The sequence below is a fragment of the Nipponia nippon genome, unplaced genomic scaffold, assembly GCF_047370975.1.
Source record: "Nipponia nippon isolate SJK-2023a ecotype South Korea unplaced genomic scaffold, ASM4737097v1 scaffold_11, whole genome shotgun sequence".
Lineage (NCBI taxonomy): Eukaryota > Metazoa > Chordata > Aves > Pelecaniformes > Threskiornithidae > Nipponia > Nipponia nippon.
In genome coordinates, this window is record NW_028262302.1 from 8,812,193 (window position 1) to 8,830,925 (window position 18,733).

Consider the following 18,733-nt stretch of genomic DNA (forward strand, 5'->3'; position numbering starts at 1 on the left):
GTTTTTAAACAAATTTTATAGTAGAAGAAAGAAAACAAAGAAAAAATCTGAGAGCATATTGTTGTTCTTAGAGACACATTAAAAAGCAAAATTGAACATAAATCCACATCACACATCTATTTTCACACAAAACAAAAAAGATCAATTACATAAAACAGGTCTTTACAAAAGTTTGGCAGTGTTAGGCAAATGAATACAGATGCTATGCACTGCTTGGAAAAATAATTTATTTTGTTAGCTTACAAAAATGACAATGTTTCATGTTACACTTTAAATTATGAGTACAGCTAGCACTTTGATCCTGCAAAGGTACTAACTATCTCCTGAGATGCAATAAACACTTGTGACCTTGCTTTCAGGAATAGCTTGGAGTAAGTCCCAAGTCAACAAAAAGTAATGAAGTTTGGTATTTTTGTTACTGCCTCATTGGCTAACATTTTCTATTCAGATTGCAGAAAGTAGGTTCAAGTGTTGACATTAAGTTAACATATGAACTTTCCATATAGAACCTTAACCAAACTTAAACATACCTGCAGACTCTGTCAAGCTATCAGTTTGCAGCAACATACTCAGAGCACAATAGACAGCTTTCATATACTTTATACTGTAATCACTTGACGTGATCTCAGCACTTGGTATTCTGATTAGTACTTATGCTTTATACACGAGATTTGATTCTGGCTTGATATTGGTATAAACCAGGCATAGGCATTCTGAAGTCAATGCAGCCATGCAACAATAAAACTGGTGTACTGGTGTGACACGAGTCACACCTCATGCGTGTAACTGAGTACCGCAAACTTCACGGGTTGATGAGGACCTGTGCTTCAGAATAACGTGGTAACAAGCTTTTCCTTTTATACTTCTACAATGCGTTGCTCCTAAACCTGCAAGAGGTGTTCTGAAAACACAAATTGTAGACTTAGTTTTATGTGCATCCATGCAATCCACAGAAAGTAGTAGTCAAGCAGTAGTTTGGCTGTACTTGACGATCTTACGGGTCTTTTCCAACCTAAATGATTCTATGATTCCATATTTTTTTAATTCATTATGGAATTCTGAAGACAGCTAAGTTGCTCTTTTCCCCCCTGAAGATGGCAGGTAATAGAAAAACTGTAATGCAAACACCTTGAGAAGTATCTTGGAACAAAAATATCACAGGACAAAAAAAATATTTGTTAGAGAATGTCTAACAAATAGTCAAAACTGTTTTTATTTTGTGAGCTTTTTGTTAAAAAAAATAAGTCTATCAATAGTGTTGGCATTTGGATGTAAGGTATAATTAGCTTCTGCCTACACATATGAAAATTCCCATTTTAGGTACTTAATGAATTACTAGATTTTGTTGAAAACCTGATGTGAAACAAAACATTTAGTGGTGAGTGTGAAATACAATTAATACACCTTAACAGATGAACTATCTCTCCTTTGAGAAAGTTTCATTATTTTGAAAAAGCTGTAGTAGGCCACATTAGAATGGAACAGAGAGCCGTAATATTTATGAGTTTTGCAAATTTCATAAGCTTGTATTGATGCCATTTAGCAACACAGTGGTTTTCATTATATAACTAAATTTGTTTTAGCCTTCTTGAGAAATAAAAGTACTTATACAAGAGCCCAAATGAACTCAAAATCCCATTTCTCAGATTTTGAAAAACAAATTAAAATAGTAAAATGAGATAGTGTCGAATTATTCCAAATGTTTACAGTTTGCTATGAAATTATTTTTACAAGAACATGGATTTTTCAGTACATACTTGTTGCTCACCAGACCAGCACATAATGCAGACTTGCAGACCTCCAAAATGCAATGAAGAAGTAGGTTGAGAAAATATTTCGCCCCCCTTTTCTCAAGGGGCATTTCTCAGCATGAAATCATAACTCCACTGATAGTAGAGACAAGGCCTCTGCTAGCTTTAGTGTAGTCAGGATTTCCAACACAAAGCATTAATTTTTTTTTTTGACCAGTGAAGTTTTACAGTGTAGGAACTTGTTTATGCATGTCTACGTCTATAGGAAAGATATGTAATTATGTGAACAGGACTATACATGACATCTACATAGCTATTATATGTTTGAACACACCTTTACATTTCAGAAATCAAGTTTGAAGGAAACTGCAATAGTTCTGGTTACTACAGCTATGTCAGCTTCAACATGCTGCCTTCTCGGGTGCATTTTACAGGAACAAAAAGTAGCAGCACGTTTATACGTACACACAGAATCAAACTCATGAGAAAGGATAACTAAGATGAAAATCTAACAAAGAAAAGACAGATACGCATTTTTTCACACAGACGTCCCTAATACCCTCCTGAGAGTTGAGCTTATACGGGAATGTGGCCAGGGAACCTTTTAAATTACATCAGGTGCTAGACTCCTTGCTTAACTACTGGCAAAGGTCTTTCAAGGACTTTATGTCAGGAAATAATTACATGTTGAGGAATTTCATTCCACTATGCCTATCTCCATTACATTAACAGGTACAACAAGGTTGAAGTTCTGCAGATTCTTTAAGGTCACTTTACAGTGTACTGCAGTGGCAATAGTTGACTGGGAAATGTGATGTAATATGTTCAGTGTCACATGTATAAGATGCCTGGGCAATCTTAGTTTTAAAATTTCCCAACCAAAATGCTAGATCACAAGACTAATTTTGTTCCAGTTTTAGAACATTAAATGTAAAAATCACTGTATTTTATTCAAATTAAATGGAAACAAAAGATCTGCAGGCTAATGACTCATGCATCAACTAACTTAATTAGGAGTGCTTGTAATGAGGTATTAGAATTAGCTGCTTTTTTATTTATCCCCAAATTAAATAGAAACGGGCAGCATAAAATGACAAATCATGTTCCAGAACTCAAAAGTGACTAACATATTTTTTCTCACACTCTCCAAAGAAAGAAAAATATGCTAATAAGCACATATAGAAATTTCAGCTTCAAAAGTGATTAACCTTCAAAACCACAGTGATACACTGAATGTGACCTACAGTCTAAATGTTTTATCTATTTGTCACATTCTTCTCGTAATGCAATACTAAGGCTGAAATTTGAACATCTGATCTATTTGTTAAAATACATTGTACCAGCCAGCACTCCATACGTGTGACATCAGCTGTCACCAATGGAATTATTTCCAGTCTGAGATTCGGTGTACAGTGTACATAACAGAATTTCCCGAAGTATGGGGACATAATTAAGTCTAAATCAAAGTGAGCAAGTCTCTCACAATAAGAGATGATGTGAAGTGAGATTGATGTCTGTTGATTAATATATTCAGAGGCTTCAAAGGTAGTCTATAAAAGGCTGTCACTCTAGCAAAGTTTAAGAAATTACTTGCATTCTGGAAAAATTAAGTGTTTCGTGACTTTGATACTTGATTTTTCCATTTTCACAGAGATTTTTTATCTACCAAATAAGAACAATTTGTCCCACTTTTTTTAAACTTTGTTGATTAGTCTTTTGTTAATTTACAGACTTCTAATCAATCAGCAGACAAGTGCTAACAGATTCACATTGTGTGGCTAGTGAGCCTCACCACTGATGTAGCTCACACTGACTAAGGTTTCTTCATTTTCTAGCTTTACGACTGCACTGGAGACCTCTCCAGTGAAGACAAAACAAACAGCTCCATGGTTTCTAATGGACTTATTGACATTCTGTTAGTCAAAACATATAACAGAAAGTCTGCCAGCTACATGATGTCTTCATGGTTGCAGCTGTTTGCATGAGATTGTGTTGTTAGTGTTGCACCCAGCAGTGAAAACCTCATTAAAAATGGTGCACTCATTGAGATCTGTACACAAAATAGCTTATGCCACAGATGCAAACTGTTCTCTTGGCCAGCAGTAAAACACAGCTCATCTTCATCGTTTTCCACACTAAGTACAAAACTGGGTCACTGGTGGTTTCTGTTAAGAGCCTAATGCCAGAACATAAATTGGGCTGGCTTCCCAGTTCAATGCTTGTTTAACAATGTGAGTGACACAGAAATCCACATTTGCAGAATCATACTGTGTGATCGGTTGGACTTGATGATCTTAAAGGTCTTTTCCAACCTAAATGATTCTATGGTTCTATAATCATCTCTAGCAAATTTTGGTATTGCTTCTAAGAAATATTTTAGATGTCAGCAACTGTTTCTACTGAGGACAATTTGATACTGACACAATGAAGAAACATACTTTGTAATATGAATTTTTTTAGGTTCTAGACCAAGCACTTAGGCAGATCTCCTAAATTAGTTGTAGCCTCTTCATCTGCCTGGAATCAATAATATTTCGGGGTTATTGCAGCGAAGTCTATCCTTTACTATTTTCCTCTACAAACTGATAGTAGAATGAATGGTAGCATTTAGAATCTCCAGACAAAAGTAGTAAGACACATTTACTTTTGCCTGTGGGATAATCTTTAAAATTAGGCATCATGTGATCTGATGTTAGTCAGTTTACCAAGTAGGTTTTATTTTAGTAAGCAAATAAGAGTGGCAGAATTTATATGAAAAGAGATTATGTTATAAGAAACAACTGCCTTCAAAACTAAAGTCATTCCCTAGGCATATCAACTACCAAAACTGTTAACGTGGGGTAAGTGAAGAAATGATGGTATGTCTTCTGACATACTAGTGCACTGTAGATGGCAGATGAGAAAAGCAGACTAAGATCAAAACAGCTCTGATCTGAAGACAGATGAAAATAACAGACAACTCAGGAACAATTGCTCTACTTATTCAAGCAAAACACCTATTAAGGAGCCATGTCCGTAAATAAAGATAGAAGGATTATCCTAAAAGAAATATCTTTATGCAGTTCTTGTATTGAAATGTAATGCTTTAATGAAAACATGTTAACAATCGGGTTCCGAAAAAAATTTAGTTCCAAATAGCATCAAGTAGGTACCTAATTAAAATGACCAGAAATTTAAAAAATATCATCACTGCATGTTTTCTCAAGGCTCATATTACAGATTTTGCCACTATTAAGGCAACAGAAAACAAAATCTCATTCTTAACAGCCTCAGAAATGGCAGATGTGCAACGTTAGCTTTAGAAACACGAGAGCTATTGTTGTTAGCAAAAATGATAAATGCTGGATGTTGCTGTATTTTAACCACAGCAATCTCTTTCATTTTTGTTGTCAACATTCCCAGAGGCATTAGTTTACAGGTTTTTGAAAGACCAAGGTTATCAGATTCTGCTCTGCTGTCCTTCTGTATACAGCTAATTTAGTTCTTTACACAGAAAAGCAAAACAGTTCATACTCACAACAGCCTAGACATGCTTACAGTAAAGAGCTGAGATGAGTTGTGCCGAGTAGAAAGTATTTTAGTATGTAAAAAAAATAAATTATCCAAGATGGAATCTTATTTAGGGATTACTTTTATTTAGATGTAAAAAATAGCTCTAAAGCAGTTTTTAATTTAAGACACCAAAAATAAAAGTGTTCTGAAATTTTAATTTAATCATGAGCCGCTTTCCATTCCTTCTACTACTAGTTTTCCTCTACATCTGCTTCTAAATTCTACAATTAGATCAAAACAACAGGAATTTGTGTGATGTCCTCATGCACATCCATTTTTAACAAGGCTGCATCCCCAAATATTGGCCTGCAGCTCACATTAACTTCAGTATCAATTACTTCTGTGAGGTGAAGACAGGGCTTAGAGAGAGATAAATATATTACTAACACGCTTTGAACATGAAGAGTTTAACAGAGCCATGGTAAAATTCGACTGTAACAAGTAGTCATAATTTTATGAATAAATTCTTCTGCGTGCTGTAGATATGAGAATGTATTCAGGTTTCATATTACTAATTTTTAGCCATAAAAATCATATCAGTGTTACAAAAATACCCACTTGTTTACTTTCAGGGTAATATTAGCACTTTCATTCATGAAAAATCCTTTCAGTGCTACACAGTGCAGAGACTATCCCTTGTAAGCCAGAGATGAACTGATATGCAGATTCCTTAGCTCAAAAGTGGATTTTAGAATAGTATTTTCTTTGTTTTAAGGAATTTTAATATATCTTCTTTATTTACTTTGGTGGGATAGCTAGTAAAAATGTAGCTGAGGTTTGAATATCCAAGGAGTACTTTCACCATCACTGAAGACTGGCTTTCATCAAATATTTGAGAAGTAAATGTAAGAAAATTGCTTTGTTTTACACTGCAAAATTTTATTTTTTATCCTGGTATTTTTATTTTGACGTTTCTTCTTAGGATGACATAATTACATAATAAAAATTAATTATTTTGAATATTTAGTAAATACCATCTCAAAAGTAATTAAAAATAGGTACTCTTAAGTCTGCTGTAAAATGTTAAGGAACTGAAGGGCATCACATTTAAAGGTTATTCAAGTGACAATTATTTGATGCTGAAATAAAGGGCCAGTGCATTTCTGAAAGCACAATATTGAACCACCGGATTTCAGGACAGCATTAAACAAAACATGGATGCCCAATATTAGCTTGTTAAATCTGTATGTACTTAGTGCATACATGCAAACATGCCTGATTTACCAAATGCCAAACAGAACAAAGAAACAAACCACCATTTTTAGGTGTGATACCATGTTTTTTGATTATTGAAAACTACTGCTTTAGGCAAGAATCAAGGAACAGGTCATTAAGGGGTTAAAGTATTAAAAAAAAATCTGACTACCAGAAGGGACAGGAATTTTCAAGATCTGAAATATACAAAATGTTTTATTAAAAAATTATCTGTTTTTCTACTTTAAAAACTGAAACTGGTCAGAGGAATATTATTTCAGGCCAATATGGAAAAAATATTATTTCTTAAACCACAAAGGGACAGTTTCACATAATGTCATGAATGGAACTTTAGCCTTCAGTAAAAAGGAAACAAAAATTCACTTTGCAATATGAACCCCTATCAAAGGTGGAAGAGAGACAAATATTACATGCTATCTGGACTGCCATGCCAAGAGGGTAAATTTAAGAAAGAATTTCCTGGCTTTGGAGTCCGTAAGCCTATTCGTTAAAAATTCCTCTTTTTTTTTTGTGTGTGGTTTGACTTCTTCCCTTCTGTTCCCCCAGCCCTTTTAGAAAATTTTAAAAAAGGATATAAAACTCTGCTGAAAACCCCGTCACACAGCCAAAGGCAAATATACTAAGCACTGAGCATATTTAAAGTCTCAAAGCCAAAATTTTTCATCTAGTAGGCATTTATGTCCTGCTTTGTACAAAAATCGATTCAATACTTGATGTAATAATGAGGGAGTTCAGACTGCTTATCCTTAGTTTTCTAACACTGTAAGCAGTAGTGATACTGTTTTAAGGAAATATACTTCAGATTTCTGAGTTACAAGTGAGGAAAAATGTATAAATACATAAAATGGTAAGAGCAATCAATATCCAGATTTTCACAAATTCCTTAGGAAAAAGAGAGGGCATTATTTTCCTAGAGTATTACTTCTCAGCTGAGGCTCTCTTAAAGCCTCATTCATTTACCAACAGGCGCTTTACCTCAAAAATAATTTCAGCTTCAGTAAAGTGGGTTGGGCATACATTTATCTATCAATCAGCAATACATGCATCAGACCTCATTACAACATGAGGTGTTTTGAGAGCATGATTTACTCTTATAATATATTTTAAAATGACTTTTCTGTATTTTTAGCCATAATTTGTAGGTAGCATAAAGTCTGCAAGCTGGTGACATTTTATTTTGTAATTTTTTAATGGTTCACCAGACAAACCAGCTAAAATATTTTAAACACCGTATTTCCAGCTGTGCTCTGATCTAATTAGAAAAATAAATTACAAACGTTGGATACACTTAGTGTAAGTTTAGTTTATGGTAACTGTGGCTTGAGCTAAACACGGCTTCATGATATCCACACTCTTTGTAGACCATGACACAAGCAGGTTTCTATTTGTCCTGTCTTCTCCAGAGTAGAAGTTTATTTGTTTATGTTTTTTGTCTTGGCCCTGTCATTGCTGTTGAGATCAGAAGAGATGGATGTGCCTGTTTTGCTTTCTTGACCTTCTGAATGAGCAGATGTGCCAGAAGTCTGCAAGAAGACAATGCTAGCACTACAATGGATAGCATTATACACATACAAAAGGTAAAGAAATTTTTTTAACGAAATTAGATTTTTTAATTTTAAGTAATTTAAGTGTATAGAAAATGAAACAAAAATGAAACAAAAATGAATTCAAATTTTTTCTGATTTTGTTGTCTGATTTTGATGTTCTCAGGAAGAAGTTCTGTTTGAAACAGGCTGAATACAAGGGGATTGTCAAGTAAGTGCACTGTAAGTGACCTGCGAATTATGTCTGAGACACCTACAGTGCTAAAAAAAAGACAGTGTTTCAGAAAAGAAGTAGGCTTCCTAAATATGAAAGAAGCCTACAAAACAAAATAGTTTCAATGGTGTTCATGTTGTTACAGTACTCTGACAGATTTGGCAAATTTTTTAAGGCACATTAGTAGTGATTCAACCAGAAGCACTAGAGAGGAGAATAAAAAAAGGACCATCAGAAACACTTGCATTTCTTTTGGCAGCAGAAAATTCTGCTGTGATGTGCTGTTTGAGACCACAGTAATGCAGAATTGTATCCAATTTGTTTAGAATAGAGATAGCCAAACAAATACAACTGTGCAATATGGTATTTCTATAACATTTGAAAATCAATATGACACATCTTTTCTAATAGAGAACAAAATAGAACAAATAAATGATCATTAAACCCTGCTATTAAAATTTTCACAGCCACACAGCAGTGCCCTTCAACATGCTTAATACAGATGGGTGAGATTCAGGTGCTGTTAAGTGCCCTACCAGAGGTCAGCTGATAAAACTGTTCTGGTCAGAAGAATAATTCTAAACAGCTTATAACAAATATATGCTGAACCTGAAATCATTATATGAATTTCCACTAATTTTGAGGAAATTTGGATTTGTTTAATATTTATCACTTCCTTCATAAATGATTGTTGCAAACTGAAGAACCTAAAATCATAAATGGGTCTGCACAACACTGTATAATGACTCTCATAATAAATATTAGGACAAAGGTAATTTATGAATATTTTTTCGTTATTAATAATGTTATTAAATGTTATTAAAAAAAAAAAGTCAGAACAATTCCTGTACAGGGGGAAATAAGCTCATAGAAAAGATTAATGTCACAGGTCTTTCATTTCATAATATTTCAGGAATACAATAAATTTAGTTTAGGAGGACTGCGGAAACAAATACAAGAGAATAGCATAATCCCAGAAAACCTTTGGTGTACAAGTTACATAAATTATCACAAGAGTTCATTAGACTCACTCTTAGTGCTCTTTCATTTAAGTGTTTGGCAATAGCTGAATCATTAAGGGTGCATCACTCCTATAGCAGATGGAATTACTACTGTTCAAAACCAAAAAAGAGTGGAATGGAATTTACCACAGAGAAAGCTGGTGTGTTTTTGTAAAATGTTCTACTGCTTCCCTCTTTCTGCCTGCAGCTTCATTTCACTGACAGCAACAATAATGGAATCTTCCTTGGTGGTACTTGTATCAAAAGGAACCATTCTTTTCATAAGTGCTAGAAATAAGTCAGAAAAAAAAGGCAATTAAACATCTTCAGAGACACACATACCTTTTGCTGACTGACGATCAATGTTTATATGAAACACATATTTCATTATACCATATTATAACTTACACAACAAGTAATATGGTAGTAATAAATATTCAAAATTCATAAAGCTATGAAGTGAGAAACGGACTTATTTTTCTAGAGAAACAGATTTTAATACTATATAATACAGGTATGGCCAAGAGCTTTCTTATACCGAAGAAATGTAAACTGCATTTTTAAAAATTTGGTAATTTCATTAACATTTATTTTCCATTTAATTTTCCAGCATTTTTGTTGAAATAAGACAAAACAAACCACTCAGAAAATTCCTGAAGGAATATCTTTACCAATAGCATGGACTAAAGTCAACATGTGACACTGAACAGGTGTTCATAGCATGCCACATTGTGTATATACCTTCACAGCAGGGTGCGTATATAACGCTTATTTCCAAATACATTATATTGCCGCAAAATCTAGACAATATGAATTGACAGAACATCTTGTGATAAAGTGCTGGAGGAAAAAAATCCAAATATCCACACATCTATCAATTATTTAACAAAAGGCAGAAATTAAGGGGAAGAAAGTGGATATCAGCTTATACAACATACCCTTCCTCTAATGGCCTTCCTTATATCATAAACATGTAAGAAAAGTGGTCCTTCCTGATTGTTTGTAATAAATACCCAGAGTGCAATTTTTTAATAGCCCAGTAAAATTGTAGCAGTACATAACCAAAAGTTATTTAATAGGGAGCAAGTCTTCATGGTTTGATTAGGAGGACTGAGATGTTTTCACTTTCAGAAGGAGAATGAAATCACTGTGTTTAGGATATTAGTAAAACAGTGACTTGCCATTTTTCAGCATAAAGTTTTTAGTATTGGGCCAAAACTATGCTACTGTACACCATTTCAGCGGTACCTCTTGTGGTCAGTATTCAAAGTAAAGTGAAAAATCATAAAAAAAATTCATTGCTAAACTAAATCAATTTGCATTTTTCAAAGTGATCATGTCAAGTTTCCAATCATTCCATGTTCTTATCCTTGAGCAGCCTTAGAAGGTTTTGTTCTAGAATGGTGTCCCACAGCATCATGATGTTACAATGTCTTTTTACTTTTAATTAAGTTACTTATTTATAAATGTCAATGCAAATAGTCTTAAGAATTTATGAAAAAGTATACATAGAGGGATAGAGAGACATCTGCATACATTGAAGGAGTTAATTGTTATGACAATAAAATTAACATTCAGGACAACTTGTTTTCATTCAACCATGATATCATTCCTACTATATACCATGTGGACACAAGAGTGTTGCGTATCACCAGAGCCAAATGGTCAGAGAAGACTGTGATCCCAGCTACAGAAGTTGGGAAAACTGGTGGCCATTTTCTTCTCAGTAAAGTCACAGCTTATGAAGCCCTGGAACATAAATTGCCAACAACAATAGAAAGCCTGAAAGCCGTATGGCTTCTGGGAAACCATCCAGGTTAAAACCTCGAAGTGATGAACCGTACAAAGAGGAAGGCAGGACCCAATTCACAAAGCTAATGCAAAGCATGTGTAACTCTAGGGACCTTTGTAATACAAAATTTAAGAAAAATACAGTGGCCATGAAAAACAATTTCTGAGGATTACTCTTTAGATAACAACTAGTAGTGACTTTTTAGACCAACTGTTTTGGTCTGATAATAATACAGACTGCAAACCATGTCTAATGAATGCTTCCTTGTATAAATTATTTCCTCAGTTAAACTTCTTCCTTTCTAAGAAAATGGGTATAGAAATAAAAGCTCATTCCCACAGCATCTTTAAAATAGTTTGTTATGGAAAAGCTGTTATAATTGTAGAAATTATACCAGAAACATGAAGACCAGACATAAACCAGAATTTTAATGTTAATTACTTTTCCTTTCAACTGCCTACTGCACTGGCAACTTTTTACTAAATATATACCTGGAAGCAGATTGTTGTTCCTTTATTTATTTTTTCATACTTTTGTCCCTCTTTCTTCAACCAATTTTAAACTTAAATCCCAGGATCCCCCTCACAGATAAATTAAATTATATCAAACGTGTCTGCTCTCCTCCCTGGTGCTTTCTACAAGTCATAAGAGACCCACATTAGGAGGGGAGCTTCTAGTACTACTTATTGACTCTATAATCTGTAAGGTTGCATGAATTTAGGAGAGATAGAGTGGGGAAACATTAAATCACAAAGGCTTGCTAACTGCTCCAAAAAGCAAATGAAAAAAAAAGTCCATTCTTCTGTTTCTGAAGAAATAAGGAGATAAATTAATCACAGAAGATAGGTGATGATATTTATAGGTAGATTTATTAAAAGCTACAGGAGGTTTGGGAGCAAAAGACCTCAAATTATACTTCGTTGTCAAAGTCTCAAATTATAACTAATTAATATCATTACTGAAATTAAAAGTTCATGGCGTTTATATGACTAACATGACTGAGGTAGCTGACTTTATCATTTGCCACTAACTGACAGTTAAAAGAAAAGTTCCTTAATGTTAATACCACTGCAGAATTTTCACTGTCCTTGAGAACTACAGCGACAACTTCAAAATACACATTGGACTGGTGGAGATCAGGTTCAGCATAAAGGTAAAACATTCTGTCACTAACCAAAGTCTGTGGAGTCATACACATACCTTAGAGCCATAAGCTACCACAGACATCCACAAAGGGCTATGAAAAATGTGATGGGACCTATGGGAAACCTATGCCTTCTTGGAAAGACAGATAGAAGCATACTCCAGGACATCTAAAATGACATCAGGCATCTTCAACGGGCACCAGACTTGCTCTCATACCTACTTACTAAGCACAAAGAACATATAATAGCACTAACTCTTAGGAGAAAAGAATCAGCAAAGTGAGAAATTAAGAACATCACCTTCATTCCATCAAAGGCAAATCAAATCAGGGATAGGAAAAATGCCTACTTCTCTATTTTAGCCTCAGAAAATTTGACTAATAGATTTTTATAGAATACAAGTAAGAAACTAAAACTCTAAACATTCACTGTTTTCTTATTTTTTTGCTTTTTTTTTAAAAAAATTGTTATTTTTAAAAATAGCTCTTTGCCATCCAGGTAAAAGAACAAAACTAAAAACATTCTCAGCACCATTCTGGGATTTGGAAAATATGAAATATGAAGATTAGCTTAATTTAATATGTGGAAAACACTTTCCTAAACGTTTTAAGCAAGAAAAAAAATATGTCCCTCAGCCATGCCTGAACATGGTTTCAAAAGTAGCCTTCCTCAAATGCTGAAGGCTTTGCTGATATTTCATAATGATCAACGTTGAATCACTACTGTCTTTCATTCATCACTTATTTTTTTACCTCCAGTTTAGTGCTGGTAAAAATCAGTTGAATCAGAGAATAAATACCCAGAACAGGTTCATCAGATTGGTATTCAGAACACATGGATCCTGTTTCTGTGACAACTGCCTAAAATTGATTAAAAAGTACTAAAGTAACAAAGTCCTAGCAAGTTCCATTCACGTTAAGTAGTATAAAGATATTATAATATTTTAGGAACATTTATGCTGCATCTTTAAATTTCAGCAAGTTTTTGCAGCGGAATCACAGGGTTGTTGATGTTGGAAGGGAACGCTGGAGGTCATCTAGTCGAACATGCCTACAAGGTATGGGTTATTTTTTTTCTATACTCCAACTAGGCTGAGCTGTACTTTGACTTGCAAGACTTTGACAGGGATGAGGTTAGGGAAAATGGAAAAACAACTCTGAGTCAGGTGAAACTGTTCCTGAAGTACAGATGAGATGGAGGCATTTGCTCTTATGCTTTATTCCCACTATTGGTATTCGGTATGCTCTGCAAAAAGAGACTAATCACAACCCACAGATTCTGAAAGGAAAAGAAACCAATTATCTTTAACCTCATCAGATCAACTCAGGACTTACTGGTGAGCAGTAATGTACTGCAGCACTCATTCTAAGATGCAAAGGTTTAAAGTGCAATGAAGCCCGAAATAGGACTTTCCATTACATAGAGTGCAGCTTACTGAATAGGTTCCCAGTATACAAACTGGCTATATTGAAAAGAAATGGAAGATGATATCCTTCTGAAGAAAAGTATTCTGATATCCATGTGCTGATATGCTCAACAGAAAACTTAAAAAACTTTTAAAGTTAGTTTTGACACTCATGCAAAGGTGCACCCATACCAGATAAAGATCTAATATGTCCTTTTACTGAGCAGTTCCTAGCTGTATCAGAGATCCTGTGACCTTGCATGACCACAAGTTGTATATGCACTAGGGGATAGAAGGAAAAGTTAAAAACAACTATTGAGGTAGATGCAGAATTTGTGAATTCAACTTTCACTGTTAAACTGCTACACAAGTACGAGACCAACTGGAACAAATGAAAGATCTGGGAAAGAATCCTTGGCTGAGTATATCTCTCTGGTCCCTGAATCTCTTCATGCAGATTCAAAATCCAAGTGCAGTCCTTTTTTTTTGGCGTAGGTTTCGATGACAAACAGAATATATTGTATGTTCCAGTTAAAAGAACCAAACAACTATCAGTGGGATGCAATGAAGTTCTTCCTAGACAAAGGCATCCATCCAGTATCTAAATCTAAACCACAGGAGGACTCTTAAGATGGTTCTAGCATTTTTTTGCAGAAAAGTAGAGTGTCTTATTCTCTCAAGTAAAACAGCTTTAAAGGAGGAAAATACATTACCTGTAGATTTTTTTCTGTGAAACAATACTTACAACCTGAATCTGAGAGCAGTGAGCTGGACAAAAAGCTGTTTCGAGTTCGCCAACTAGAAGAGGGAGCAGCCACTTCTATATCAGAAATTTCAGCATCCATTTTCACATCCTATGGCAGCCAAATAAAAATAATTTTTATCTGTTAATATCAAGCAGCTGTAAACTTTAACAAAAAGCATACAGTAGCACACATACAGGTATATGCTGTGATTTCACACATGCTGGAAAATACTGATTTGAATTCTCAGAATTCTCAGTATTGCAGTTAGGTTCAAATTAATTTGCTTATGAATTTCATGCCCATTTCATCACTACAAAATCTCTGCAAAAAAAAGGCTTTACCTTGAGAAAAGCATTGGGAGCACTGCAAGTTTTTGTCACTACAATAAGTTGTAAAAAGGCTCTCTTTCCTGTTTACATCACACCCACAGTTCAAGACAAAGCATAGCGGCAGGGCAGACATCAGTGAATGACGAATTCCTCATCAATGAATGCTCCACATTAATTCTCTGAAGTTGCACAAGTGGTAATAAAAATTAAATCCATTTTCCCTGCCACCGAGGAAACTCAAACTTCATTGATTTCTCATATCAAAATACCTGAAGTTGCTTTTCCATTTTTTTGTTAAACCATTAAATAAAGTCTGAAGTACAATGTTACTATTTATGGCTAGACCCATACAGCATAGCTTTTTGGTGAGTAAAGTCATTTGGTCTATAAGCTAAATAAAGAAGATAATTTTAAAAAGGCCATTTAAACAAAAATTTCTGTAAATCTTTATTAGCACTGCAGCAAATAGTCCCCAGTTGCAATACCTTCCAAAATAAGATTAAAAGCTTGGCTTGGAATCCAAATTACTCAGTTTCTTGAAATGAGAAGAGATAGTAATGCACAAATGCATCAGTTCATAAAACACTCAGTTCTACTACTGAATTCTTATCATAAACAGCCTAAGGGAATTTTGTTAAAACGTCTTGCAATTTATCATTCGTGCTGATACTAAGATTTGAAAACTAAACAGAAAACAAAATAAAATTCAACATTAATTTAGAGATACAATGAGCTTTTTTCCCATCACTGAAGGGGGATTTACTCCTATTAAGACTAATGGGAATTATATATATTAATCCCCTTATGTGCTGATGAGAGACTTAATACCTAAAGTGTACATAGCACAATAACAACTTTTAAAGAATAAAAAAAGTTTTTGTCTTTTCATTCTGCTTCCAGAAATGCTATCTTAGAACAGAGCTTTTAAAGAAGCAAGGTGCTTCTACCAGCATCTGCAGTACAAAATGGCTTTCTCTTTGCAGAAATTTTAACATACAGAATGTGCCTTTTCTCATGTGCTTCATTTACAGTCACATCTGTATGCTGTGTTTGACTAGATGGTCAGTTGTTCATGGCAGGGAAACTGTCCACCATCCATCTATCCATCATAACATTTATCTTTAATTTTCCTCTAGCTTTCTGTTTTGATTTTGCTTCAGTTGGTATTCTCTATTATTTATTTTATTTTTATACGTTACATTTACCTTCTTTTCCCCAATTTCTTCTTTATCTACTATCACTCAGCCCTTCCTTAGTTGAAAAATCACAATTGTTGTACTTGATGATGATATGCCAGCCTCTGGCCTCCTTTGTTACCGAAATCTTACATTTTAACATATACAAATAGCAATTATGATTTTCCTGGGCTTCTAAGCAACAGGTATTTTACAGCCATCTGACAAGACTACAGAGGAGCAGGAAGACTGAGTGGGGACAAATGAAATCATAAGAAAAGAAGGGAAAAAACTGCTTTTAGTGGAACATTCAACTTTGGTTTCATTTTTGCTCCTTAAAATGAAAAGAGGCTAGGACACAGGATTAGATAATGCCTGTCTGAGATTAATGTTGGCAAGCAAGTTGAAAGAAGTCTATTACAAGAAAGGCTAGAAAGAAGATCGTAACAGAGCAGAAAAATTAGTTCCACAAGTAGTTTTATATAAAATGGTCAATGTAAAAATTTTACAAGAACTCCCTTTTTTAAAACACACTTTTTCTTATCGCCTACCAAATATCTACTTTGTATAGCAGAAGAACTATGTTGTATACAGAGCATGAATCAAAACTATCAGAAAGAATGAACTTTGATGTCCTCAAGCCTACACTCTTCCACCAATCAATTTTAGAGACTCCTAACTGACAAATAGTAAAATAAATAAAAAAAAAACCAACAATGCATTTGCGTTAGTTCCAAGAGAGGGTAAGAAAGGCAAGCATTACAAAGGGGTGTTTTTAGACTAAGCTAGCCTGATCACTGAAATCAGATTAGCACCCGTCTGTTACTTGTTTTTGAACATTCTGTTCTATTTGTAACAGCCGTGACAGCAGAGAGTACTGTATGTCACGCAAAAACCCAATTAGGCCTGACTAAATGGAAGCCATTAAATGCTCTCTGTTAGCTAAAGAAAGAGGAAAGATTGTTTTGGAATCAGCTTTATACGGGATTCTGAATATAGAGTTCAAATCATGCGAGCTCAGTAAGTTCAGTCAGCTTAGTGCAATATTATATTCTACCATCAGCTGATTACATTCCACTTAGCTTTTCAATGTTTTCCAAATTTCAGTGGCTACTGAATTAGTAAGTCTTGTGTGACAGAAAGAGAAATTCAAGAAACTGAAGATTATCATTAGCAACAGACTGAAAGTGAATCTATCCTGTTTCTTCCTTTCAATTCTTTCTTACAGAAGGGCAAGTTGGCTTTTTCAAGTAGCTTAATACCTTCTTCTTATAACACCAACTTACTAAGCTAAAATACTCTGTATTTATTTTACCTTTTCCACTTTTTAAAAGACCTACTGGTAAGTATGCCCTCATTTTACAGAAGGAAGACCACTATGGAGGAGGCGAGCAACACAAAGAGCTTGAAGTTTTTTGATACACGGTGTGTGATCCTAGATTTTGAGCTCAACTGCTTAAAGACACTGGTAAAATTCATTGCCAAAGAATCTTGATTTGATTGTGGTAAGTAGCAGAAATACTAGCATGATTCTTCAGTTCTGATCACTTATTTCAACCACATCCATAAGAAATGGTAGTTCTCTCAAAGTAAGCTGCTGTCACAATGACAGGCAGTGAGAAGTGATATGACAATGAACAAGCTAATATGAAGACAAAGAAAGTGTGTTAACAATTGGAAAGGTGAACTCATTACAGGCAACGTTTCTAAACAAGAGCGCTGCATTTGTATTGCAGGGAGTTAGGAAATTATGCTTAGCCCTGCTATCAGTCCACTGAGGGACCTTTAGGAAATCACTTTCCCTTCTGTTTGCCTGGATTTCGTTTATGTATGGAATAGACATCATACAGTACCTTTTGTAAAGAACGCACAGATCAACTACTGAAAAATCACTATAGACAATCTACAAATTAATCCTCCTTTTAATGGAGGAAACAAGTTTCTATATTTATCTTTTACATGAAAGGACAAGGGAAAATTGAACAAACCAATCAGAAACTGCTGTAGACAGCAATTTGACAAAGCAGGTAAACACTTCAGAGTAGTAAGACACAGTAAGACAGTTTTCTGTGAAATTTTAAAGATTTTTGGAAAGTATCCATGGCACTTTACAATGAAGACAACACTTCTGACATCAAATTTTACATCAGCCATGGCAGCTACATAAAACAGCAACATTCACATGTGATTTTAGTCTATGTTTGTACTAGGAGTTAATATATACCAAATAAGCTTACACTGCTGATTGAAAGTAATTGGGAAAGAAAAGTGGAGTACCCAAACATACCTTGAATTGTTGGACTCTTTGTTTTGAGTCTTCCAGCTGTTGTTGTAGAGAACTCACTATTTCTTTATACTTCGTATACCTTTCCTCAATCATCTCCCTTCGGCAATGGGACTCCTAGAAATGCATTGAAAGATCTAATTGATTTCATAATGTGAAAAGCAGCTACTAAACGTTGATTGGCTATTGTAAACACAGGTATCAACAAATATTTTCAATACAGCAAGAATGAATTACTAACTTCAGAGGTTGAAATACAGGGCCCGTATGAAAGCATAATGTTCTGTGCAGAAAACTAATGTTAAAACGAAAATAGGTTAAAATATGAACAGCCTCATCCTTAACTGGTGAATGATTTCTTGTAACTCTTTCCAAAATTCAGTAATATCATACCTTCTAACAAAGAAATTCTGTAATGGTGAAAAATTAATTCCAATACTGTAGAAACAGGCGCTTGAAGAAAAAGTGTTCTAAGGACTAAACAGTATTTTCAAAGAAGAAAACGTAACGCTTCTCACTGAACAAGCTAATGATTCACCTGAATGAGTACAACTACCAGACAGCTTCTGAGGCATCATCA

General features: G+C 34.5%; 1 protein-coding gene across 5 annotated transcripts in view; it reads right to left on the reverse strand.

The window, feature by feature from the left end:
* Positions 1 to 229: 229 nt before the first annotated feature.
* CEP128 (centrosomal protein 128) overlaps positions 230 to 18,733 on the reverse strand; it is a 137,160-nt gene continuing 118,656 nt past the window's right edge. For 3 of the 5 annotated variants that reach the window (XM_087747440.1, XM_087747436.1, XM_087747438.1), the window contains 4 exons: positions 18,157 to 18,270; positions 14,365 to 14,473; positions 9,425 to 9,565; positions 230 to 901 (listed from right to left, as the gene is read on the reverse strand). In XM_087747440.1, the coding sequence (XP_087603566.1) occupies positions 9,459 to 9,565; positions 14,365 to 14,473; positions 18,157 to 18,270 (330 nt within the window). In that variant the 3' untranslated portion in view covers positions 230 to 901; positions 9,425 to 9,458. Of the gene's footprint in view, positions 902 to 4,410; positions 8,042 to 9,424; positions 9,566 to 14,364; positions 14,474 to 18,156; positions 18,271 to 18,733 lie in introns of those variants that run through there. The other 2 variants (XM_087747437.1, XM_087747441.1) reach the window with 2 other exon arrangements.